Below are 27,023 nucleotides of genomic sequence, written 5' to 3'. Positions count from 1 at the left end.
CTGCCAGTCATTTTACATGGAACCAAAGCTGATGAACTGCAGACCTGCCTCAAGGCCTCATACATTTGGAACAACATTCAGCGACTCCGCCAAACGACCAACATGCGAGTGCTTCTCACAGGTGATTCATCTGCTGTGGAGTTTGCTGCAAGCCTGCTCAAACTGGGAAATGGAGTCATGACCAATTCCACAAACAGGGGCCTTCTTACACAGTTACCTGGCACTATGCAAACGTACAAGGTGGTTGACACTGTACCAGACACAAATGAAGCAGTCCACTACCCCACATAATTTCTTAACTCTCTGGAACTACCAGGTGTGCCTCCTCATAATCTGGAGCTCAAGATTGGTGCACCCATTATGCTTCTCAGGAATCTGGACTCACCAACACTCTGCAATGGAACATGTTTGGCTGTCAAGAAGCTTATGCTACATGTTATTGAAGCCACAATCATGACTGGCCATGCAGCAGGACAGGATGCCTTCATTCCACACATTACAATCATCCCATCTGACTTGCCATTTCAATTTAGAAGGCTCCAGTTCCCTGTCCGCCTCAGTTTTGCCATGAGCACCAACAAGGCATAAGGACAATCGCTCAAAGTTGTTGACCTCAACCTGCAAAGCCCATGCTTTTCTCATGGCCAACTCTATGTTGGTTGTTCCAGAGTTGGCAATGGCAAAAACCTGTTCATCTTGGCTCCACATGGAGAAACATGCAACATTGTCTATCCTGAAGCTCCACAAGGATAAAAAAACAAAAACCCAAAAACATCAAGCACTGTGATAAAATGTGATGTGAAATCCTCAGTGCTGAAGGATAAGAAACAATGCTGGAGAAGAGAGGCAGAAAGAGGAGAAGGAAGAAAGAGGAGAAAGAAGGAAGGCAGAAAGAGGAAAGAAACACAGAAGAAGGAGGAAGGCAGAAGAACAATGAAAATACAGCAAAGGAGGAAGGAGAGGCTGATAGAAGAAGAACGATACAAGAAGAAAAAAGGCAGAAGGACACAAAGATGACAAAAAAACGAGGAATGACAAAAATCCAGAGCAACTGAAACTTCTCAACAGCAAAAAGCAAGATTAGAAGCAAACACAGCAACAATGACTGCATTCTGCCCTCTTGTATTTGCGATCTCCCAGTCCGTGTTGTACTTCAGTCGGTTGTCCATACTATCTCATTCAGGAGGACACAGTTCAAGCCTATGAAACCTTTGCTGCTCCTGTGTGAAGTGGGGCCATCGCCATAAAATACACAGTTAATGGCGCTTTGTGTTGAGGCGCGGCGGTAATGGTCATGTTTAGTGCGGTAGATTAAGTCAGTATCCCACAAGAATCTTTCAGTTGATGGTACAAGCTCCAAATTTGGTATACATGTGCTCCAGGACCCATTCTCTCAGAAAAGTACGTTACCCACGTTGAAAAACAAAATGGCCGCCATTTTTCAAGATGGCCATCTCATAAAATAGGAAAAAGGGTTTTCAGTGCTAAACGTCTATAAATAGGAACATGCTATTGATCCAAATGTTAAATAGATTGTATTTTGATTGGAGAAATATATTTTGGCACTAATATTCGAAAATGGTTACCAGTTTTCAAGATGGCGGCCATTGCATGACTTAAAATCAGAACTTTTGTAGCTGTCTTACAAAATTATTACAGATATTGCTGGGCAACATCTGTGATCATGTATTGAGGTGATGCGGTCAAGCTCTATTACATTATGTGAATAAGAGTGATGTTCAAGCACAACCAGGGCACACTGGTGACATCACTGCTGTGAGACTCAGCATGGGGTTCAGTGTCGGCTTATAGTGTACTACTTGTAGCTGGAGTTTACTAACCTAAACTGTAGTTTGTAGTATACTTGAGTGTCCCAAATGCTACCTAATAAGCCCCTGTATATATTTCAGCTCGAAGTATAGCTAGTTGTAGTATTACACTATTAGATAGCCACGCCTGAATTGACAGGATGTGCCAGCGTGGGAGAGCCGAGCCAAGGGTAACGGGGCTTCAGTTACCCGGAAGGTGTACAGATCGCATGGGACTTAAATGGCACTGGATGAAAGATCGGGCTAGGTGTAGGGCATTTGTATGTATGAACCTAGTTGTATCCCATATCTCAATGTGCTTATGTATTTTGTACGGTTAGGTGGTAAAAGGATAAACCCTCAGCCTTAACCTGTTCAACATGTCCACTAATAATCCGTTGAGTTGTACTCCTAAAACTGACTGGAGGAAGTGTTGCCTCTGTCAGACTGATACAAAAGAAGAGTTGAAGTCTCCCCCAACCCGTTATGAGTGTAGTTCTGATGGTTATTCCATGATAGCAAAAAACCTACCACAATTTCAGGCAATCCACCAGTTACCGATCAGGTTAGACCCATCCAGATTTGATGAAGGAGGTGGTATTGAGGATACACTGAGGCGAAATAGTGCCAAGTACCACCAAAATTGTCACAAAATGTTTGACAGCTATAAACTTGAGCGTGCCACTAAAAGTGCAGCTGAAATTCAAAATGATCCAGGAGAAGGGTACTCAAAAATGCAAAGAACTAGCATGGAAGTGCAACGGTGTTTCCTATGTGAAAAGATACAACCAGTCAAAGTTGAGAAAAGCCATGACCATGCAGCTAAATGAGAGGCTTAATGAATGTGCTCGCAATCTTAATGATGGCAAGCTTTTGGCTGTCTTGAGCAGTGGAGATGTGGTTGCCCTGGAACTGAAATACCACTACTCTTGCTTAACAGCTCTGTATCATAGAGAGAGGGCACACATTGCAGCCAAGAACAAAGAAAAAGTCCAGTCATCCCAAGAAAAGGAAGTCTTCCCTTTGGTGTTCTCTGAACTTCTTACCTATTATGTCATTGAGACAAGAAACAGCAGTGATGGGCCTGTTTCGTTTCGACTTGCTAACTTGGTGAGTCTTTACAAGGAAAGACTTGAACAATTTGGAACAGATATACCTGATGTGAACTCTACTAGACTGAAAGAAAAGCTTTTGGCAGAGATACCTGCATTGGAAACCTACAACGATGGACGTGATGTTTATCTGACATTCAAGAAGGATGTAGGTCCTGTCATGTCAGAAGCATCAACCTACTCTGATGCCATCATTCTCACCAAAGCTGCCAAGATATTGCATAGGCACATGCTTGATTACAAATGTAAATATGAGGGCAATCTTCATGAGACTTGAGTATACGATTCATTACCTCCAGCTTTGCTCCAATTTGTCTGCATGATTGAGCATGGAGCAGACATAAAGTCTCAACTGAGCTTTGGAGCAACTACAACTGACCTGGCTATGGCTCAGCTCCTTCAATACAACTGCTTTGCCAAATATAAAGAAGGTGCTGCCACATACATGCATTCCAGAGACAGAGAAACCCCATTTCCGGTATACATAGGGATGTCTGTTCATGCTAAGACAAGAAAGAGACACCTCGAAGAAATGCTCCATGACCATGGTCTCAGTATTCAATATGATCGAGTACTCGACATATCAGCTCAGCTGGGAGATGCAGCTGAAGCCAGATATGTAGAGGAAGGTGTGGTTTGTCCTCCCAAACTGAGGAAAGGTCTTTTCAGCACATCTGCGATGGATAACATCGACCATAATCCCTCTTCCACAACGGCGACCACATCATTCCATGGAACCAGCATATCCATCTTTCAACATACAACATCAGGAAATCAAGGAGAAGTACAGGAACCAATTCTAATTAAGAATACCAAAGTAAAGAAAGTCCCAGAAATCCCCGACTCATATACAAATGTCTATCCTGCGTTCTTCACAACAAAGAACCCTTCTCCTCCCAAAGGCAAAGTTACATATGAATCTCTGCCAAGTCTCCCCCTAACCAATGAATATGAGTGGTTACAGAAGATTAGCCTCACACAAGAAATACATGACAAAGTTAACATCACTTGGTCAGCCCATCATGCAGAGAAAAAGAGAGGTCTTGCATTTGAAGTGAGTATGACAGCACTTCTGCCCCTCCTTCGTGATGAAGCTCACTCAGTTGCCACTGTAAGGCACTCCATGAACAAAGTCAGGGATACTATTCAGGGAAAGTCAGGTCAGGCACACCTCAACTCAGGACAGGTCCCTGTGACAACCACAGACCAGCCTATTTATGCACTTATCAAACAAGTCCAGTGGCACTGGCCTGACCTGTATGGTGAGGATCATGTTTGGGGGCCTCCACATAGAGATGGCTGCTTTAAGGTCTCTTGGAACCCTGCTTCAAAGCAGTGGGTGGACAGGTGCTCTTGTGAAGTCTGGGGTGGCTTCTTCTAGAATGGCAGAGTCCTTTCTTTCTGCCTCAAGTGTCACAAGAACACGCCATATGCACCAAGTTACAGCGAGCGTGTTGCCTCTACATGCTCCAAAAGGAAGCATATGAGCATCATTGTGTAGAAGAGAATGAAGAAGCTCTGAATTTTGATGACTGGTGTGAGAAACGCAGAAAAGAGAGTCCTCAATTTCAATTCTGGGATCTTGTGTTGTCAATGGAATTGGTGACGTTCTCGTTGGTCAGGTCTTTCAGGGAGGCCAACTTCGGTTTGTATTGCGAAGCACTGGCTACTCAATCCCCTTGTTCTTTGCAAAAAAACAATGTGAACTATGCCAGATGGCTTCCCATCCATCTTAGAGACATGGTCACTTTGGAACACACTCACCCTGAGGTCTTTAATGAATTTCAACTGGGAAATTTTGTGGTACACAAGACTAACGGGGAGTTTTCTGGTTTGGCCATTGACCAAGCACATGAACAGGCCAATGCAGTAGTGAAAGGTGATGGTGGTGCCATTGGGCTTACTGAGGATCCAGCTGCACTGAGTAGGTGGATGGTGCCTGGACCAGAAGTTAGCGTGCTAATATCACAGTATGAGTTGGCGTCACTGGCCAAAATGGCAAATGAAGATATCACGCACCATGAGCAAACCAGCCTATCTCAGAAATCCTTTTCTGACAAGGTCCAGAAATTGTTTGGTGAAATGAAGGATCTGGGCAGTCCTTTTCAGGAAGAATCAAAAGACCTGCTCACATTGGACTCAAAAACCATCGTGCATCCCAGTACTGCTGAACTTGTAAGGACTCACCTTGAGAAAGGTAAAGTTGCCTTCCGATAATTTTTCAATGGTCCGAGTGACGGAGCTTCCTTCTATAAGCCCATCAAAAAGAACAAAGCAGACTTCTTTCGCCAAGAGGCAGCTGCAACTTCTGGCGACATGAAGCAGCAGGTACTCAAAGATGATTGCCGTCTGTTCTCGCAACTCTTTATATCCTGCCAAGCACGAGAGTGTGACCTGCTTGAGTTTTTCCAACATGAAAACCAGTCTTTCCCTGCGGCGCTGAGTGACAGTGGAAAATTCCACACGGGTAAGAAGTCGCAACTTGCAAAAATTATGGAAGCTACAGTTACTCCTTCCGACACTAGACCAGGATGTGATGCTGTTATCATTGATGGGTCCTCTCTTGTGTATTCATTGCCGCCAAAGACATCAAAGACCTTTGAGGAATATTCTGTCCGAGATGTGGTTCCAAAGATTCAGATGTACTAATCGAATTTCGCAAGGACAGACATAGTTTTTGATGTTTATTGGACTTCCAGCCTGAAGGCTGAAACAAGATCAAAGAGAGGCAAAGGGAATCAACGCCAAGTAATGGAGAAAACCAAGCTGCCACCTAACTGGAAAAGTTTCCTGAGAGACAACAACAACAAGACAGAGCTCTTTGGGTTCCTTGCTGACAAGATAGTGACCATGTGTCCTGACAATGTCGTTGTTATGACCAAAGGAGATCAGGCTCTTTCCAAAAGATCCATCATTCTTGATGGCTTAAGTCCTTGCAACCACGAGGAAGCCGACTCCAGAATCTTCACTCATGCTCTTCATGCAGCCAAGCAACAGATGACGTCTGTGTTGATTAAAGCATGTGACACAGATGTTCTCGTTGTTGCAGTCAGTGTTTTTGCTGCCCTCCAAGACGCAGGCATGAAAATATTGTGGGTTGAATTTGGCCAGGGTCAGTTCATTAAGTGGTTGCCAACTAATGACATGGTGGCGAATCTTGGCACAGACAAATCCAGTGGCATGCTGTTCTTTCATGTCTTCACTGGCTGTGATATTCTGTCAGCTTTTCACGGAAAAGGCAAAAAAAACTGCATGGCAGGCATGGGAGGTTTACCCTCAAGTGACTCCCATCTTCAAGAAGTTAAGTCAGTACCCACCAGTCGTGGAAAATGCAGACTACAACGTCCTTGAGAAGTTTGTCATCACCATGTATGACAAGAACAGCACTATGGACAAAGTTGATGAGGCAAGACTGGACTTGTTCGCTTGGAAGAAAAGGTCTTATGATGCCATTCCACTGACAAGCGCAGCTCTCATACAGCATGTCAAACGGTCTACCGACCAAGCAGGCTGCATATGGGGCCAGGCAACAGTGTGCAAAATGCAAACTGAAAGCCCTGCTAACTGGGGGTGGCAGAAAGATGGTGAGGTCTGGCAAGTCTTTTGGACGACCCTTCCACCCATTGCCCAGAGTTGTCAGCAGTTAACAAAATGTGGCTGCAAGACGGAATGCCGAGGGCGATGTAAATGCTATCGCTTCAGTCTCAAGTGTACACAGTTGTGTGCATGCAAAATGTGAGGACTAAATGATTGACTAATCCACCACGTGAATCAAAAGAGAATAATTTCCTGCTGTATATGCTATATTATTCTTCATTTTTTTTCTTTTTGCAAAATGTAGCGCTAAAAGAGCCTGTCGTCATTTAATTCCAGCCATATCATCTTAGTTTTCAATAATTACGATTTTGTAAGGGCAGAAATGGATTTTTCTAACTCAAAAACATATATTTCGATGCATAGAACGTTAAAATAGCATTATTCCATCAAAATTTAGCTCAAACACAGATTCAAACCACTTCAAATGGTGGCCATCTTGAAAAAATGGCGGCCATTTTGTTTTTCAACGTGGGTAACGTACTTTTCTGAGAGAATAGGTCCTGGAGCACATGTATACCAAATTTGATGCTTGTACCACCAAGTGAAAGATTATTTCAGTAATCTGCTGCACTAGTTTAACCCTCGACCAGTCAAAGATCCCCAGGGGGTTAAACACGGCAAGGTAAGCCTTGGTCTTATTTGCTGTCTCCCACCTGTCTCTCTTTCTCTTTCCTCCCACCCGCTCCTCTCTGCCCCCCGCCCTTTCCCTCTCTCTCTCTCTCCCCACCCTGTCTTCTCCCTCCATCCCTCCATACCACCATTCTCCCCCTCCTTCTCCTACCCCCCGCCCCCATCTCTCTGCCCCCTCCCTTAATATTCCCATCAGCGATGCGACGGGTGATGTTTGCTAGTATTAAATAAGACAGATGTATGTATGTATGTATGTACATGTATTGTCGTGTTAAGGCTGATTAACACTGACCTGGATGGATAGCTGAACGGTTTTACTTGGAGGCGAACAGCCGAGGTTCTTGGAGATTATGGTGCGCAGGATGGAGGGCGGCAAGGGCACGTAGCCGATGGAAGCACAAGGGTTTATACTTGAACTCACAACGAATAGACAAACACAAGTGAATTCAGCAAATGAGGGTTTAATGAAAATAAATCAAAATGTGAGGCAATGAAACATGAGGTAAACTTAAGCCTAATTTGAGACCTCTCCACTCAGTCACAAAAACACACAAGGGAACATCCATCCATCCATCCATTGGGACCATACTCTGTGCAGAGCGTTGGTGCTGCCGAAGCAGTTTCCTTGGCTATTGGGCACAATCCTGGACGGGTCGCCACTCCGACGCAGGATACTCGAATGACTCTATCATCCCAGCAAGCTGGTACTCATTTTGCCGACCTCGGAAGGATGGCAGGCTGAGTCAACCCCCTGGTGAGGTAATTCAGTGGGAAACGAGGCTTGAACTCAGGACCATTGGATGCCAAGCCGCCACCCTAACCACTGAGCAAATACCAGGTATACAAGGGAACAGATAAAATAAAATCCTCCCTTTATTTCAGCATTTAGCTGTGTGTCAGAGATTACCTTTTAGGAACCTGGTGATCCTCGAAACCGCGTAGCCTCCACGTGGGAAAACGCACCAAGTCGTTCTCTCTGGTCACGGATGTGAGGCGATTCACGCGGATGGTCTTCCTTCATTAGGACCCATAACCCGCTGTACTGTTTCTTCTCACGAATGAGATTGCCACACCGCTCCTCTCTCAGCACCAGGCCCGCTCACAGCAAAGGGCGCCGCCTTTCTCCTTGAACATACAATGGGATTATTGCTGAGGATCCGAGATAAGGCCAAGAAACGTGTTCTTCTTCTCCTCAAAAATGCACAATCTTCATTGACCCAGCCGAACAGTCAATGGCAAGCGTCTTATTTCAGTACATGAACAAATTCACACCAGCTCGACAATGAGAATCAGCCAGCTTTCTTGTCGTGTCGCGGAGAGCAAAACGAGACCCTCTGTCTCAACCGCGTTCCTCACATCAACTTCTTCCCTCTGACATCACACCAACCAATAGTAAGTGTCGGGGGTGTGGCCTGCTGGTACGAAGCCAGGAAGGCGGGGTTTTTGCCTGCTCGGAAAAGTTCGGCTCTGTTGTTGTTGTTGTTGTTGTTGTTGTTGTTGTTATAACAACGTCATTCCTTTTTATAGTCGGTTTTGTAAATGCAAAAACGTAGGAAAAGGTCACGGGGGGCAATCACATACTGGGAGAAACTAACCTTAATCCCTACCGAGTTAACACAGCACCGCCCCCCCCCCCCCATGTGTTGACAAGTAAAAACTTAAGCTCATTGTTTTCCTGACTTAATTTACATCAAAATGACTCCTACCCATCCATGGACCATGCTACACTATACAATCCTACCATTTCTATGAATTTCCTCCATCTACCCCACAAACATAACCGCTTCACACACAGGTTCAATCAAATGACAGCAAACATATTGCATCTCTATCTCTGAGTGTCAATGAGGATGTAAAATGAAGTGAAACGCGTAAAAAAGGATCTTTCATAACACGCAGTTGTTGGCGTGGCTGTGGTTGTTGTTTGAGTGTTCCTCCCGTGTCTTTTTAAAGAGTTCTTGCTGTCATAGAATAAAGGCTCCCATTGGAACTGCTCCATTAAAGCTCAAGGTCCTGCTTCTTTTTCCTCAATCCCGGAAAATATGGGCCTTCACAACAGGCAAGTTTGTGAGAAAACAAATGAATTTTTGGTCAAAGTAAATAGATTATTATTACCTTTCTAACGATACCATCGTCTTATTCTATGACAGCAGAAACTCTTCAGAATAAAGCATTACCAACGGAAAACTGGACTCCTTTTATATAACTGTACACCCATTCTCTATGGGAGCGGCAGGAAGGGTCATGTTATTATCTTCTCTGGGGTACATAGATTACAGTACATCTATGCTGGGTCCGTTAGTCTGTGGGGGAACGATAAGCATAGAATGTCTCAAGGATGTTGGGATACCTCCAAATTTATTTCAGTTTCATGTTAAACAGCAGTAGCAACTATTTAAAAAGATAATCATGAGTGTTTGTGGTTAATAATATTTTAATCCTGCTGGGATGTTACTTCTGCACACGAAATGCCACGCATGATGAGCCATTTATATACGTTAACACAGCATTTGTTCAAGGGGCTGTCACACCTTGACGATTTAGCCAGCGTATGTCGACGTATGAAAAATTTGTCTAAAACGCTGGCACACGTCGAATACGTTATGGGTAAGTGTTGTATAGTTAATAGCACGCTGAAGCACGCTGGCATAGGTCGTAGTATGCCGAGCTCGTCGACAAATTTTAACATGCTCAAAATTTTTCGACGTATGCCACCGTATGACTCACACGTTCCGCATACGCTGGCCATAAGTTGTAGGCACGTTACGCGATCGTTGACACACATTACTTGTAAGTTACTCATAAGTTGAAACACGTCGAGGTAATGTTTAACATACCTGAAACTTATTTCTAACCTATGAGTAACGTTTTGTAGGCACGTTACGTGATCGTTGACACACGTCGACACATGTTACTTGTAAGTTATTCATAAGTTGAAACGCATCGAGGTAATGTTTAGGGTACCCGAAACTTATTTCTAACCTATGAGTAACGTGTTGTAGGCACGTTATGCGATCGTTGACACACGTTACTTGTAAGTTACTCATAAGTCGAAACACGTCGAGGTAATGTTTAGCGTACCCGAAACATATTTCTAACCTATGAGTAACGTGCTTTGAACCTATGTGTAACGTATCTCCAACGCACATTGACGTATTTGACGTCTTCTGGATGACCACAGAACTTACTGAGCGTGTTTCTAACTTCCCTCCCCTCCTGTCTCATGCCCCCCTTGATGTGCGTTGTGTGACCTCTCATACGAGCCTCGACAAGGTATACAAAAAAAATAAAAAAAAACTTACAGCTACCGTACAATGGCGTATTGGCAGTGTTTAGGGGAATTGGTATATAAAAATGGGCTTCACAGGAGGAACCCGTCAGTGTTCCAGACTCCATGTTTTAATTTTTTTTTTCTTCGGCATGACTGTGATGCTGACACTTCGATTTCTAGTGCAGTTATGATTTAAATCGTTGAACGGCAGCGATTTAAATCGTTGAGCGACAGCCTATGAATAGCCTACGCCACGTGATCGTCGACTATACGCTGCCACACACTATGCATACGTTAGACTATCGTTGGGCATACGTTGTGAACGCCAACAACACACTAAGCATTCGTTGGTATAAGTTATCTAAAAGTTATCGAAACGTTCTGTGTACGTTACTAATACATTATGCATTTGTCCAACTCGTTATGAATACGCCAAAAACTAAAAAAAAAAAAAAACATCAATAGTTCAGCGTAGAAAAACATTAAAAAAAGAAAAGCTGAAGAAAACTTCGAAGAATGCTGCAAAGAAGTCTCCTGGCCGTGGCTGTGGACGCAGACGCAATCACCCACATCACCATCATCACCCACACCCTCCCTCCCCATCACACTCACCTACTACTACTGACATGGACCTACTACTACGACTAATGACACGCTCACCTTCTACTACTACTGACATGGACATGAACTCACCATGGAGTTTGAAACACTGTCGGGTTCCTCCTGTGAAGCCCATATGTATATACCAATTCCCCTAAACGCTGCCAATACACTATTATACAGTAGCTGTAAGTTAGAAACACGTTCAGAAAGTTCTGTGGTCGTCCAGAAGACGTCAATCAAATACGTCTACATACGTCAATGTGCGTTGGAGATACGTTACACATAGGTTCAAAGCACGTTACTCATAGGTTAGAAATAAGTTTTGGGTACGCTAAACATTACCTCGACGCGTTTCGACTGATGAGTAACTTACAAGTAACGTGTGTTGACGTGTGTCAACGATCGCATAACGTGCCTACAACTTATGGCCAGCGTATGCGGAACGTGCGAGTGATACGCTGGCATACGTCAAAAAATTTTGAGCATGCTTAAAATTTGTTGTCGTGCTCGGCATACTACGATGTATGCCAGCGTGCTTCAGCGTGCTGTTAACGTATACAAAACTTTCTCATAACGTATTCGACGTGTGCCAGCATATTCGGCAAATTTTTCATACGTCGGCATACGCTGGCTAAAACGTCAAGGTGTGACAGGGCATGACGGTGATGTTGACACTTCGATGTCTAGCGCGGTTATGATTTGAATCGTCGTGCGGCAGCCTTTTAATAGGCTACGCCACGTGATCGTCAGCGATACGCTGCCGCGCGCTATGCATACGTTAGACTATCGTTGGGCATACGCTGTGAACGCCGACAACACGCTAAGCATTCGTTGGTATAAAAGTTATCTATAAGTTATCGAAACGTTCTGTCTACGTTACTAATACGTTATGCATACGTTCAACTTGTTATGAATACGCCAAAAACTTCAAAAAAAACCATCAATAGTTCAGCGTACGCCAGCGTTTTACATACATTTTGATACGTTGCCATACGCTGGCTAAAACGTCAAGGTGTGACAGTCCCTTCAAGGAGGAAAAAAACCCTTGGGGGTGAGGGTATATTATTGGTCTCAATATTGTTTGTAATAACATTTATATTATGCTATTATCATTAGTGTTGTTATTCACCTCCGCCATCTTCGAAGATGGATGGAGGTTACTGTTTTCACCCCTTTCTGTTTTTGTTTGTTTGTTTGTTTGTGAACAGTATTACGGAAAAACTCCTCGACGGATTTCGACGAAACTTGGTGGGGGGGGGGGTTTAGGTATGGTCCAAGTATCATGCCATTAAATTTTGGACTTGGTCCCCCCCCCCCAAAAAAAAATTAGAGAATTTTTTTTCCATTTCTGCATGTTTTAAGTGATTTCCAACCCCCCCTCAAAAAAGAGAATTTTTTTTGCATTTCTACATGTTTTAAGTGATTTCTAACCCCCCCAAAAAAATTTAGAGAAAATTTTTTTTTTTTTGCATTTCTACATGTTTTAAGTGATTTCCAACCCCCTCCCCACAAAATAATTGTTGGAGAAAAAAAAATTTTGCAACTTTTTTTTCAACAAAATTTCGATTTCTTTTTGCATTTCTACATGTTTTAAGTGATTTCCAACCCCCCCCCCCGCAAAAAAAAATGTTGGAGAAAAGAACTATAACTGTCAGCACTGTTGACATCATATTTGATGAATAAGATACAAGTTTCACTTGAGTGACCCAGCAGTATTGGCGGCGGAGGTTTTGCACTCTCCCGAGTGCTCATTACTCTCATTTTTCTCATTTTGCACTCTCCCGAGTACTCCGTTCATTAGAAGCGGCCTTGGGAAAAAAACGCCACAATTACATATCTCAACGCGGATATACACCTCAACATGGATTTTGCCCAAGGTAGAAACCCCCTGGAGGGAGAGGGGGGGATTAAATCTCTACAACCTCCAACGTGTGACTTCATCCTTCTGTCAAGTTTAGATGAGATTGGATAATTAACGACCGGATGTATCGTGGTCAGACAGACAAATAGGCAGATAGACAACAAATTGCGTATTTTAGTGTGATGACAATGATAGATTGGCAAAGTAATAGGTAATTTCTTATTATATGATATAATTTTGGTAGAAATCACTTTGTATTCAATAGTTTAATGCAATGTGATCCCTCTTTCTGTTGTCCCTCAAATCTCAGATTTTTTGGCACGTCAACTTACTTGGTCACAACAACCCTGCTGGAAAGTTTGGGTTGAGATCCTTCCAGATCAGTCACATCTTCAGTTGGCAATTCCATGTCATCTGAAGGATAATTAAACATCAACAATGTTAATAGAGTGAGATGTGCCAGAAAATTCTTCATCCCAAATATAGATAAATGGTAGCTGCAACCCTATCTGCCAATGTGGAGAAAATAAGAAGCTGGTTTGTCACTTGAAACACATTTAATGCTGGAAAAGTTACACATTATGAGCTTATCTTTACACAAATACCACTTAGCAATCCTTCCAATTCATTTCTGCTGCTTGAAAATGTTTAAAATATATATTTATATATAAATACATGTTCACAGAAGTAAAACTTTTCTCTGAGAGTTACTGAACAACATTAATCATAATGAGATGAAAGTTTTCTGCATGGAACAGCAGCCTACTTTTGTACCACGTGACCTTGGGGGTGGGCTTGGCATCCATCGCAGTGCAGGTAAGCTGGTACTCTTTCCCAGCAACCCACGTGACTTCGTCGACACCAGGATATTCAACAATAACCAGGCTCTGAGGTGGTACTGGCAGAAAAATGTCCAAGCAAGGCATACAATGTACTCAAGGTCATCTCAGTTTAACTAAGTAAGGTGAAGAATCATCCTTTATTCAGTTTTTGTACTACCCACAAAAGGCATTTTAAAATTTAGATGACCAGGTGTTAGCTGCAACACACATTACACACATCATGGAGTCTGCCTTTGAATCAGGACTTGCATGTGGAGCTACAGTTGTGGACATTTGCTCAACCTACAATCAAATGTGTACAAGGGTCTCTTCCTCAAGCTGTATAGATTATTCCAAGAACGCAGTCTCGTTTGTTTCATTTCATCCGTGACATCATCTCTAAAATATGTTTTTAGGGTGCTTGTTAATGGGAAGACAAGCCGCACTTGATCACTCAAGAATGGTGTCCTGTGCTCTTTTAATGTCTACGTTGCAGACCTACCAACCACCAAGGGCTCAAAGCTTGTGTATGCATATAGCATGGCAATCCTCCATGCTGACAATTTCCAGCATGTTGAGAGGATCCTGAGCCTATTACATCAAGACCCTTAGCAACTTCGGTCACCAATGGCATCTCTGTCTCAACATACAAAAGACTGTGCTCAGCTTTTTATCTCAATAACCGAGAGGCTACAAGATAGATACATAATGAAGTTGAATAGAAGTGAGCTTCCCAATTGACACTGCCGAACCCACCGATGTGTTCAGCTTGATAGGACCCTCACATTCGGCCAGCACTCGAAAAAAAGGTTGAAGCCAAGGTAGTATCTCGAGTCAAGATAATGTGTAGGTTGTGGGCACACCTGGGCTGCTCACTTCTCCACTCTGGACATTGACAATAGCCCTTGTTCATGCTCAGGCAGAATAATGTACGTTTACAAGCCTGGTGTTGGCTTAGTGATTAGGGTAGCTGGCTTGGGATCTTAGGGTCCTGAGTGATCCTGAGTTTGAGCCCTGTTGGCCACTGAAATAACACCAGGTTATTTCATTCTACATCTTCTCTGGGGAATGTAGAAATGTACAATGTACAAAAATGTAGAAACTGCTTTACTACTCATTGAGGGTTATTACATGCTGCCTTCATCTTCATCCAACTACTCTGCACCAGCTACCAATTTGGCAGGAATAGCACCTTATCATATCAGGAAAGAAGCTGCAACCCGACACGTTGCTTAGTAGGCCATCCAACATGCAGCACACCCGCTCCACAACAAAATCATCTCGGAGTTGCAGAACCAATGTCTCATTAGGTGCAAACCTTTCATCGTACCAGCAAAATGCTACTTCCCAGGTTAGAAGATGCTACTTCCCAGGTTAGAAGACAATCTGTGGCACATAGACCTTCCACAGATGGAGGGAGATCCAACCTCCAAGTTGTGTGAACAAGACCAATATCTCAAACAAGCCATGTGTCTCTGAACCTACTCAGATTTGACTGGACCAGACTCAATAGATTGTGCACTGGCATGGGAAGATTTGGCTTCTCCATGAACACATTGGAGTTCTCTGAGAATCCATTGTTTGCCTGTGGTCTCTCCTAGATGTCCGACCACCTTGTGGAGGAGTTCAATATCCACGGCTTTCCTGAGGGTTGGAACAAGCTCAAAAGGTATGGCCAAGAGGCACGCCACTAGCTGAAGACCACCAAATTTAGCTACTAAGATGCTGCACGCAAGAAGAAGGCATCTCAAAAATTTAAGTCCAGATGTGTGGGCTGTGCAGAACATTTGAAATGTATTATAGTAAACACACAAATGAAACACCAAAATGGAGTAATCAGCATTAAAAAAAAAACTAAAGAACTTTTACTCTAACATCGCAGACATGTCGGTCGGTGGCCTCTAATTTTTACTGCCTCAACTCTGCTTCCTGAGCCCTCAGACCTCCCCAATAACTTGAGAATGCAGGCGTTCTTCAAGTAACCCCCTCATGGTTAAACCTCCAAAATGGAGGCTCACTGCACACCTGAACTCTTTTGTTTCTCACTTCTCCTACATGTGGAAATACTCTTCAAACCAACTGTCTTACTTTCAGGTTGCAGCATTTCCTCCCCTCCTCTTTTCCTGTTCCTTCATTCTTTTGATCATTGCGTCCAAGAACTGGTCCACTGCCCCACTACCACTTCATATCCTCCATCACCTTGCTCTTCCATGAGCCTCAATCTTGCAGAAAACAATAAAAAGGATGAAAATAACACCAAAGAAAGAGAGTATCTCACCGAGCACATTCAGCCAGATGCTCTGGGACACGATGCCCTGACTCGTTTGTGATGGGCTCACTTGGCATTGATACCATGCTTCATCTCCCAGCTCTGTTTGCTTGATTTGCAAGTTGTATTCTCCTGTACAATAGCACCATGGCATTAGTTGATAGTATACCTTTAGCAAGTGAAGTATAATGTGCTTCACCTCCTCAAGATCACAGATATGACCATCACTACATATGTACACAAAATATCCACACCCAAGCTACCTACCAGTCCTACCAATATCCATGTATCCTCAATATTTCTAGGGACTTATCTAATTCCAGTATAAGCCGATGTACTGTTTTTACTGTGACTACCATTTCAGGGAGACCATTCCATGCATTAACTACTCTCTGAGTGAAAGATCCCTGCCTCACTACCGTCTAAACTCTCGTCTTTTTCACTCTCAGGCAATGACACCTGGTCTTATCACTGTCTCTTCTGCTGAAGAACTCTTTTGCACTTATCCTGTCGACACCTTTCATTATCTTAAACATGTCCATCATATCCCCTCGTAATCAACTTCTTTCTAAGGCATAAAATCCTGTCTCCTTCAGCCGCTCCTCATAGCTTTTAGTCGAGCAAGGCCCAGAATGTTTTAGAACAGAAATCATCCCCCAAACAAAGTCATGATATTTTATACCCACGTTAACCCCAACCCCTCCACCCCAAAGCCCACTTCCTTCCAAATTTCCAGTTTTTCCTTCCCGATAATTACCTCCACCGAAGGGGAAGGAGGTTGTTTCCACCCCTTTCTGTCTGTTTGTTTGTTTGTCTGTCTGTGTGCAAGATATCTCAAAAAGTTGTGGATGTGATTTGGATGAAATTTAGTGGACAGATTGGGTGTGTGACAAGGAGGAATTGATTCGATTTTGGTGAAGATCCTAAACTGGTTCTGCACACGATAATTATTTAATTTTTGAAGTGATTCTTCATCATTGAGAGATATGGCCATAAACGATATATAGCATGATATTTCAAAAATGTATTCGGCCTGATATGTTCTCATGTATCAGGTATTGCATGGCGGAGGTATGCGCTCTACCGAGTACCCTTCTAGTTTTCTTCTGTGTCTACCTTGTCCACCCCATGCATCCTTGCCTACCCCTCATTCCTCCCACACCCATTATTTATCCAAGTCACCCTCAATTTTGTCCTTCAACTCTGCTGTTGATGTTTCCCCCCTCTCCATACTGCTCCTTTTGTTCTGTTGCGTCCTGATCCATTCAGTGTTCTAGCTACTTCATGAGCCTTGACCTTGAATACAAAATAGAAAAGAAGAGTGGAAAGAGAGGGAGGGGAAGAACATATCAACAGCAGGTAGAAGAACAAAATAGAGGATGATTTCGAGGAATAAAGGACATGGGGAAGGATGAGAACAAGGTGATCCAAGGACACAGTGGGTGAACAAGGTGAACCCAGGTGCAAACTCTGGGTCACAGAAGTGGAAGGGAAAACTGGGAAGGAAGCAAAAAGTCACTCTATGTTGAATGAGTTTCATGGCAGCGATCTCCTTCCTCAGATCAGGGAGACAGGGAGTTACGATTGGAATCTGTCTTACGAGCTAAATGAAGTCAGCACTCTGGATTTAAGGTTTATGCCACTAAAGCATGAGAATGGCCTCAAAAACTTTTGCTTATGTTTTTTTTTAAATAGAACAATGGCCTGTTTCTTCCCCCCCCCCACCCCCTCACTCAGTTATTGAACACAATCTCTTACTCAATTAGGATGCCTTGCAGGAGATGTCCAGATCTTCCTTCAACGAGCTATACACTGTTTATGGACAAACGGTTCAAAATCCTCCCAGACACCTTGTATTTTTGTTAAAGCTTTGGTTCTGACCAATAAGGCGACACTGCAGAATGATAAAATCAATTGATTAAAATGTCAAACGATCAAAAATAAATCAAAGACATAAAAGAATGAGTAGACCGTACCGTGATCAACACGTCCGACCATACTCTGCCGAGGAAATCCTGGCAGAAAACGGTCTGGACCCATGGCAAGCCCGTTCCTAGCCCACTGAACTTGGCCTGAGAGATTTTCAATGGTGCACTCAAACAGAGCCTCGGCCCCAAGGATGACGCTGATGTTCACCGGATGAGTGCGGAATGCCTGCTGCTTACACAGACCTACAAACGACCCCACAAGAATGACCAAGTTGTGGTGGAAAACTCAAAACTTTACTCAAGTAACTCAGGTCACAATACAGGTTGAATCATTTATTTAATACATAGTCATGGAGAAAGATAATTATCAATGCAACCTGATTGCTTTTCTGCCTTGATGTGCCAAACAGTTTCTTATATAGGAAACAGAATTGGGGAGGATGATCCACTCACATGTAAGCGAATTGACCAATCACATTCTGATAAGAGACAAACAGAACGTTTTCAAGGATGTGGTCATGACTGTTTCAAATGCAAATTCCTATGGTACATCCTCAAGCACTTTCAAGCTTTATCAGATATTTGCATTGCTTCGCTGTCCTCCCCCTTCACAACTATTGCATAGTGTATACTTCATTTCAACATAACAATGCCCCATGTTCATGCGATTCCAAGAGGTTTACGACACAGCAAATTTGTTATTCGAATTGAGCATTCCTGCATCTCACTGGCACCAACCAAAACGGTTTTATTTAATTTAACTTAACTTACCAACCAAGTGGAATAAAGAAAATATTACATTGTTACACAGTTTACGAACACACACTATATCTATTCATTATAAAACAACCATCAATATGCAATGATCCATTATCAAGTATATTTTAAAGCATTGGTCCCCAACCCACGGCCCGCGGGCCGCACGCGGCCCGCAGAGCCCTATACTGCGGCCCACGAGGACTTTCCAATCAAAACAATTTCCATGTAGCAATTTTAAAGGGGTTTACACAATGCCACTGCCGGCCATTGCCGGCCGGCGCCGTGACCTGAAAAGCCTTACACAATGCCGCTGCCGGCCACTGCCACTTACCGCCGGGAGGAATCAAATCAATTTGCATCAATAAAACTCAATAAAATGCATCAATGTTTTTCTGGCTCCCAACATCCTTGGGAGTAGTGAATGTGGCCCGTGGGATCAAAAGGTTGGGGACCACCGTTTTAAAGTATCAGAGCAGCAAACATAAGAGAGGGGTACACATTCCAATTAACTAAGCATGGACTAATAACAAGATCTTTCACCAGGCCCAGATGTGCTTGGGCTAGCATGGGGATTATATTCATTCATTATTATTATTATTATTATTATTGTCATCTGGTTTAAAATGTTCGCTTGGAGTGGTACAGTGGTGGTGTTGAGCATTTACTAGTGGATTCAGGAGAGCACTTTCTCAACATTGAGAAAGGCAAACAATATCTATCTATAATTCCAGGTGTGTGTGTGTGTGTGTGTGTGTGTGTGTGTGTGTGTGTGTGTGTGTGTGTGTGTGTGTGTGTGACCGCTGTTTCTCGACAACTACTGGTCCAATCTAATTGAAACTTGCCAGGTATATTGCTGGGGACCTGAGTATGCGCCTTTTCAAGGTTTGATATTAATCGGACAAGTGCTTCCCATGTTATGGCCATTTATTTACCAAACCAATGACAAGACACATTGCTGCGGCCATTTATTTACCAAACCAATGACAAGACACATTGGTGCGTAGGCGTGGCCGATGGAGAAAGGACGCCATTTAGTTACCGTGGCGTAGGAGTGGCAATGGTCAATGGCAGCAAATGTCATGGCAAGCAAAGACAGGGATGTAAACTTGATTTTAATTAACTTTGTGTGTGTAAGTATCACAGCTGTTGTTACGTCAATGCAAGCGATAATTCGTGGAATGCATGTGAACATTCCGTACGGGCACGCACTACTTCCGGATAGTGATGACTTACTGTATTCTAATAATTTCTCGATTTCTTATGCGCATTTATAGATAAACACAATGCTCCAATCCAGTCGTCGTTTACGAGCGAAGGAACGGCCTGTGTAGTTGTTTGAAAGTTGTTGTTTTTTCTGTTTGATTTTTTTGGTGGGGGGGGGGGGGTTGCACGTACAGGCACGTGAGAGCGAAGGAACGGCCTGTGTGGTTGTTTCTGGCACGCGGTTTGAAAGATTTTTTAAAAATCTTTTGCACATACGGCCGTTTTTGTGCATACGGCACATTTTTGCACGTATGTGCACGCACGTACGGGCACATACGAGTATTAATCAATGATCCTAAGTTTTTAATAAGATATATTACAGTTATATGCAATGAACAAGATCATAGTATATTTGAACAGAAATTCTATTCCACTCACTCGTGGCCTGTCAGGCAGACATTGTAACAAAGAAACTCACAAACCGTGGCCAGTCCACTCTGCAAACGTAACGAGTTCTGACTTTGTTATTGTCTGAGGCCTAATAAGCATGTTTTATGCTGCAGGCATTTTAAATCTATATCTCAACTCTGTCAGTGCCTTTGCCCATGATGCTTCCATCATACAGGGAAGATGGTTGATGCTTCCCTCCACGATCACAGAAAACAGTTCCTGAGAGTGACCATCAACTCCAAGCATATGTGGTCGGTCTAATCTCCACGGGACTTTCTCATACCTCAGAGCAACATTCCAGAATTTGTCTATCGGTCATTTTTACCATTTGTAATGATTTACTTGACATTGACCACCATTTTCTTAGGTCTTATGCTTGTAATTGAGCCAAATTGAGGGAAAAGGCAGCATGAGTATTTTGGAGTTGATTGCATTCTAAAATTCATTCACCCCAAAAACACAACTGTCAAGGTGAGAGCAATCTCCAGATATAGGGTTGCCAATGCTTTCTTTTGTTCAACTGAATGCTGCATTATCAGTGGATATAAGCTCAATTTTGGTGCAGTGCAGTTGGCATTAAGCAGGGAAAGGAGAGGAGGTGGGGAGGGAATGAGACATCTCAGTGGAGGAAATTACACTGTTCTGGTAGGTCACATTGCTTTATAGCTTGACTTGAGACAGCTCAAACCACTTGATCCAACACATGTAATGCACAGGCTTAAAAATATATAAATATATATATATATATATATATATATATATATATATATATATATATATATATATATATATATATATATATATATATATATATATGAATATATATATATATATATATATATATATATATGAAGAAGAAAAAGAAGAAGGCACTTCCAACCAAAAGTTAAAAAATTAGATCGACTCCACTAATTTGAACAAAAAAGCAAGAGCAGACCCAGTCTCAGGCAACGTTTCGCTGGCTTTGCAGCTGGCTTCATCAGGAACAATAGTCTGAGTCAATCTCGTTTTTTACTTTTGGTTGGAAGCGTCTTCACCTTCTTTAAAAATGTGTAATCTCAACCACCCCAATTTTATACAAACATTATATATGTATAAATATATACATACATATATATATATATATATATATATATATATATATATATATATATATATATATATATATATATATATATATATATATATGTGCGGGCCGGGGGTCTGAGTGAGAAAACCACGAGGGTGGGAAGCTATCTCGGGTTCCCACCACTCCCCAGATTCGCAGGCCATCACACACGGATAACTCCGGGACACGGCGGGTCGCTAACTGACCGTGAACGCCAATAACTCAGCCACGTGACTTACTGTCTTCCAATATCAGTTACCTAAAAATAATCATGTGACCTAATTACCGGGGAACACGCCCTTGGTACGCCTTGTCCGAACCGGATCAGATGCAGCCAAGCAACACTGCCAAGGACGTACCGGCTAAAAGGAACTGATCGTTGGGAATAAAGTCCCGGCTTGGCTAGGATACGGACCATGCTGAATCAATGAAAGAAAAGACAAAAACGAGCTGGGAACATTTCTACAAAAGGATTTATTACAGGCAGGCGAGGAAAAATATGTGGCACAGTGAATAGATTTATTGTTGTGTGTAAGTAGGGATGGAAAGAAAAGTATGGTGCGACAATTAAACAAGCAACTTACAAAAGCAGACTTATCCCGATATAATTCTTCTGCAATCTTAACTTAAGCGAGGACAGGCGCGAAGACCACACACACACACACACACACACACACACACACACACACACACACACACACACACACACACACACACACACACACACACACACACACACACACACACACACACACACACACACACACACACACACACACACACACACGAAGAGGAGTTCATGAGAATAAAAAGGAGAGGAGATGATACCTTGCACGATTGACCGACCGCACCACCCAGCAGGTTTAGGGGGGAATGCTTCGCTGAACGATCCCTTCTGGATAGCTGGCGCGTCGTCTCCTGCTTTGTGGCACGTCATGCAGCTAAGCATCTGCGCCGATCCAGAGAAGGGGCGCGACTGTCAGGCGTGAGGGAGGGACTTTGGGTGGAGCCAGCGGCGAGTGGGTGGAGAAGGCAGAGTCGAGAGCAAGTGAGCGGAGTGGCAGACAGCAGGCAGATGGGTGGAGAAGACAGAGCCGAGAGAAGAGCAGGACGAGCAAGAGTGCAGACGGCTTCGCGACCCCGAAGCGTTGTGTCGTCACCCAAATTGGGTGCTCTGATTGAGCCCCGGCCACCGCACGGCCCTGATCCGTGCCATGATTTGAAGGAAAGGATTGGATATAATTATTAGATGTACATTTGGGATGTAAAGAGTACAGATAAGTATTAGATGGTGATTTGGATTGAAAAGAGGATAGATATAATTATTAGATGCAGAAATAGGTTGAAAAGAACGCGCAGCGAGCATCCTGTACGGCGTTGGGCGTTTATTGTTTGGTTCTACTGTCGGCCTCTGACACCGCATCCTTGCAGCAGTGCCATCATGTGGTTGATGCTTCTGGTCTCCTGAACAGTGAGTGGGTGGAGATTATCGCTGTGCTGCACATGTTCCATGCAGTCTGGTGGTGGAGGTTGTTTGCTTCTTTTGGTCTTCTGCGAGGATGCATTCTTATTGTGATGGGTGTGGCTGCAGTTTTTACAGGTGTCCGCTGCTTCGATTTATCTCAGAAATAATAGAAAAAGAGTAGGAATTAAGTTAGAGATATAATCAGACCTCGCTATAAGATCCACAAAATGCACTTTGTCCTGTTTGACCCATTAGATATGAGGGAAAGGTCTAACTGTACCTATATTAATGATATAACTGTCTGGGGACCACTGTATGATGGATGGCATTGCCTTGGAGGGATGCAGTTTCCAGAACCGCAACAATATATATATATATATATATATATATATATATATATATATATATATATATATTTTGTTACGGTTGTGAAAATTCACAGGACACCATATAGGTCCTTAGATTAGTTATGTCGATAAGTCTGTATTCAGATAGATTTCCCCACCGATGTCTAAGGGATTTATTTGTGTAACCGGGCTGTGATCTATAAGTCAGCCGTTTTTCTTTTACTATCTTTATTTTGGACCAACCGCTTCGCAACAACCACCTCCACCACCAACATCGCTCTCATCAACCATCTCCACAACGACAACCACAACATCCCCTCACAACCTACGCAACAACGAACAACATCACCTCACCTTCATCTCCGCAAACTCCACCATCTTTGTGCCAGCGATGGCGAATTCCCCACGAACAACATCTCTGCCACCAGACGCGGGGACTCCTTCGTTGGCACCAGGGTCGATGATTTCACCCACGTCCGGTCTCTCCGAGCTTCGCGACAATTCGGATCAAAAGATCGAAAGGGGCAGAGCCAGCGGGGGGTCAGAGGTGAGAGACCGGAGTTCAAAACCTCGTCTCACCGACCCAATATAAGGGCGCGCAGAGACGCCAAGCGCACAGTTGTGTGGAGCCGCGTTGGGAGCTGGATCAGTCTGGAGTCTGGAGTCTGCAGTTGGTGAGGAGCTGGAGAGAGCGGAGGAGACGGGAGCCTGGAGCGCAGCCTGCCGTGCCAAGCCGAACTGTGGGTCGCTGGGGAGAGGCCCGAGAGGAGTCGCCAACCAGCGGCATAACGGTCCGAAGTGATCGGGCCCTGGGACAGTCCAAACGACGCTGAGGAACGGACGGGCTCTGAAGAGAGCATCAACTCTGAGAGAGCAAAGGCCCGTTCGTTACTCTGAGGCGTTGTCGACTAGGCCCGATCGACCGGGCCGCACGAGAGGCCTGGGCCGCGCCGCGGTCACGCCAGCTGCCGTGTGGACGGGACGCTGAGGAGCACCCAGCGAGTCGCCACGAAGGTGGCAGGTAACCAGCGCGGCCTCTCGGAGCTCTTTCGGTCTCCCAAGCTCTGAGAAACATTAAAGGCTTACGAGCCCGGGCCTTTTCTTTTCTGGGGTTTTGCATGAACGTTGTGGCGCCATGTCTTTAAGTAGAACTGTTAAGTGCATGTGTGTAAATAAATAATAATAGATGGTTGTAGTTCTTTTTGTTACTCGTATCCTGTCCCTTACCCCGATTGCTTGCATACATGACTGCATGACTGCTTACGTGCTACGTGTAAATAAATGTGCCTTGTGTGAATATGACCTGTTCGTTGCGTCCTTTCCCTCAATTGAACTGCCATAGATAAGTTCGGAATATAGCTGGTTGTTAATAACCGATAAGAGAATTGGATCCGGCGGGGCTTGGCGATATACACCGCTCGGCAAATCGCAAACGGAGTGAGCTGCTTAGCGGCTCGTGTCCAAGCAGGTCCCGTCGAGGTGTAAATCCCCGGCATTTCTGTCTGCGCGCATACTTAGGTAAATCGACAATTCGGCGATCGGACCCTGTCACGCGCGGACAGAATAGCTGGCTGATTTTCGGTGTGATTAAAGATACACCCGTAGCTGGATTTCGGCGTTGATCCGAAAGTTGCGACGAGGTTTGTCCGTTCGGTGGGCGAGAGTGGCCACCATTGGCTAGAAGCGGTCGCCCGCATGCCGACGGGTGGGAAGCCACAACAATATACATACACACATTGTTACGGATTTCAGAATCCGATCCGACGAATGCACACAAACATCTAGGTCCTCAGACAGTTATCTCCCTAAATGCATGTCCAGGATGGACCCATCCTCATGTCTGGTGGGATTCTAACTATGATGTGTTTAGAAAGGTAAAGAATAGATTCTCTCTCTTATGGAAAGCTCCTTTTTCTCTTTACGACAGACACATTCATGCACATGAGATAGCCACTAGCCCAACGAAGGCTCGTCTAACCTCTTTCCATCGACGTCGTCATCCACCTCTTTCCATCGACGTTCGACACCCAACCCACCTCTTTCACCGACGTTGACACCCGCCTTTTCCATCGACGTTTGACACCCCGTTCAGCAGCTCTATGGAGGCTAACTGGCTCTTTTTCGTGTCAGGCTGAACATTGAGGTGATAATTGTTGTTGACGTTTTATGAGCGCTTCACGTTTTCACTCGGTAATTCTGGCAAATGGCTGCTTTCTGCCGTTCGTCCAGCACCACAAACATGGCATCATTGGCCAGGAATGGTCGTGAAATTGGCGGTTTGTCACATGCAACGATGCGCAAATGGGCGGTGTGGATTTGGATGGAGTTTGCTTGAGGCTCCGCCCAGACGGACCACCTATAAAGAGGATGAGAATCAGTTTGCGACAGTCAGTTGGCGTCAGTCAGTTGGCGATAGCTGGTTGCGGTTCTGACAGCTTTGAGAATCAGTTGGCGATAGATGGTTGCGGCTCTGACAACTTTCAGAATGTTTCAGTCAGTTCCAGTCAGATGGTTGCTCATCAGTTCCAGTCAGACAGCTGCTTGTCCGTTCCAGTCAGACGGTCGCTTCGTCGGTTCCAGTCAGACGGTCGCTTCGTCGGTTCCAGTCAGACGGTCGCTTCGTCGGTTCCAGTCAGACGGTCGCTTCGTCGGTTCCAGTCAGACGGTCGCTTCGTCGGTTCCAGTCAGACGGTCGCTTCGTCGGTTCCAGTCAGACGGTCGCTTCGTCGGTTCCAGTCAGACGGTCGCTTCGTCGGTTCCAGTCAGACGGTCGCTTCGTCGGTTCCAGTCAGACGGTCGCTTCGTCGGTTCCAGTCAGACGGTCGCTTCGTCGGTTCCAGTCAGACGGTCGCTTCGTCGGTTCCAGTCAGACGGTCGCTTCGTCAGTTCCAATCAGATTGTTGGTGAGCTGGCGACAGTTGGTGACGGCCTTGCAGCCTTACAGTTTCTCACAGCACCTAACAGTCCATCGGTTGTGGCTCCTGATGGCTCCTGATGGTGGGTGATGCTCGGACCATTAATGCTGGTTCTGCTCGAGACCTGCTCTTGGCGTACCTGATTCTTGGGGGTGACGACGTGATGTCGATTGGCATTCAAGCCTGTTTGCGAGTGGGTGCACGGCAAGGCGGGGCACTGGCAACGGACAAGGCACGCTCACACATTTCAGGACGTTTTATTTGTCGTACGACGACTTCTATTTGGTGAGCGAGACTGGATTTCTCTCCCCCTCCTTGAATGATCTGCTGGGTACCCTTGTCTTGTGTTTAATTGTTCAGTAAGGCATAGTGATAAGCATCTGCTCTTTGTCTCTTTTTCTATCAGTGCCCGATTAATTCTTTATTTGCTTGCGATTATTTTGATTGCTTCGAATTAACTTATTGTTACCACAAGGAAATAAACAGTTCTTTTTATTTATTTTTTCCTTATTAATAAATTCCTTTGTTGACATTCCAACCTGTCCGTGCTTGTCCTTTCCTTCCATCGATTCAGCATTGTCCAATCCGAGATAAGCTGGGATGTAATTACCAAACTAATTGACTTGTCATAGTTGGCACACACCTGCGGTTAAACGCTCAGCCGCCCTAATTAAGATCTAATCAAGATAAGATTGGTGCTTTGCAGAGGGCACGCTCCCCCGTTCAGGAAGCCAATTGCCCTCCAATTAAATGGAAAAATTAGACAGTGGACACTGGAACTCGTGGTTAAATGATTGGCATTCGTTGGTCTAAAGCAACCGACCATACCACGAAGTTCATTGTGAGCGGTGGCCCCAGGTCCGGCTCTTCCGAGGA

At 44.2% G+C, this 27,023-nt stretch overlaps 1 protein-coding gene across 5 annotated transcripts in view; it reads right to left on the bottom strand.

The window, feature by feature from the left end:
- NPHS1 (NPHS1 adhesion molecule, nephrin) overlaps positions 1-27,023 on the bottom strand; it is a 258,041-nt gene that overhangs the window by 206,619 nt on the left and 24,399 nt on the right. For 3 of the 5 annotated variants that reach the window (XR_015062842.1, XM_085900121.1, XM_085900112.1), the window contains exons 2-5: positions 17,949-18,143; positions 15,982-16,104; positions 13,649-13,780; positions 13,215-13,296 (exon numbers count right to left, since the gene is read on the bottom strand). Coding sequence is in view for 4 of the 5 variants with exons in the window: in XM_085900121.1 (XP_085756247.1) it covers positions 13,215-13,296; positions 13,649-13,780; positions 15,982-16,104; positions 17,949-18,143 (532 nt within the window). In the remaining variant the exon portion in view is untranslated. Of the gene's footprint in view, positions 1-13,214; positions 13,297-13,648; positions 13,781-15,981; positions 16,105-17,948; positions 18,144-27,023 lie in introns of those variants that run through there. The other 2 variants (XM_085900129.1, XM_085900127.1) reach the window with 2 other exon arrangements.

Source organism: Eptatretus burgeri, chromosome 1 (genome assembly GCF_056783735.1).
Source record: "Eptatretus burgeri isolate ZD-2024b chromosome 1, Ebu_testis_v1, whole genome shotgun sequence".
NCBI classification, from domain to species: domain Eukaryota; kingdom Metazoa; phylum Chordata; class Myxini; order Myxiniformes; family Myxinidae; genus Eptatretus; species Eptatretus burgeri.
This window is presented reverse-complemented; position numbering and strand designations above follow the sequence as displayed.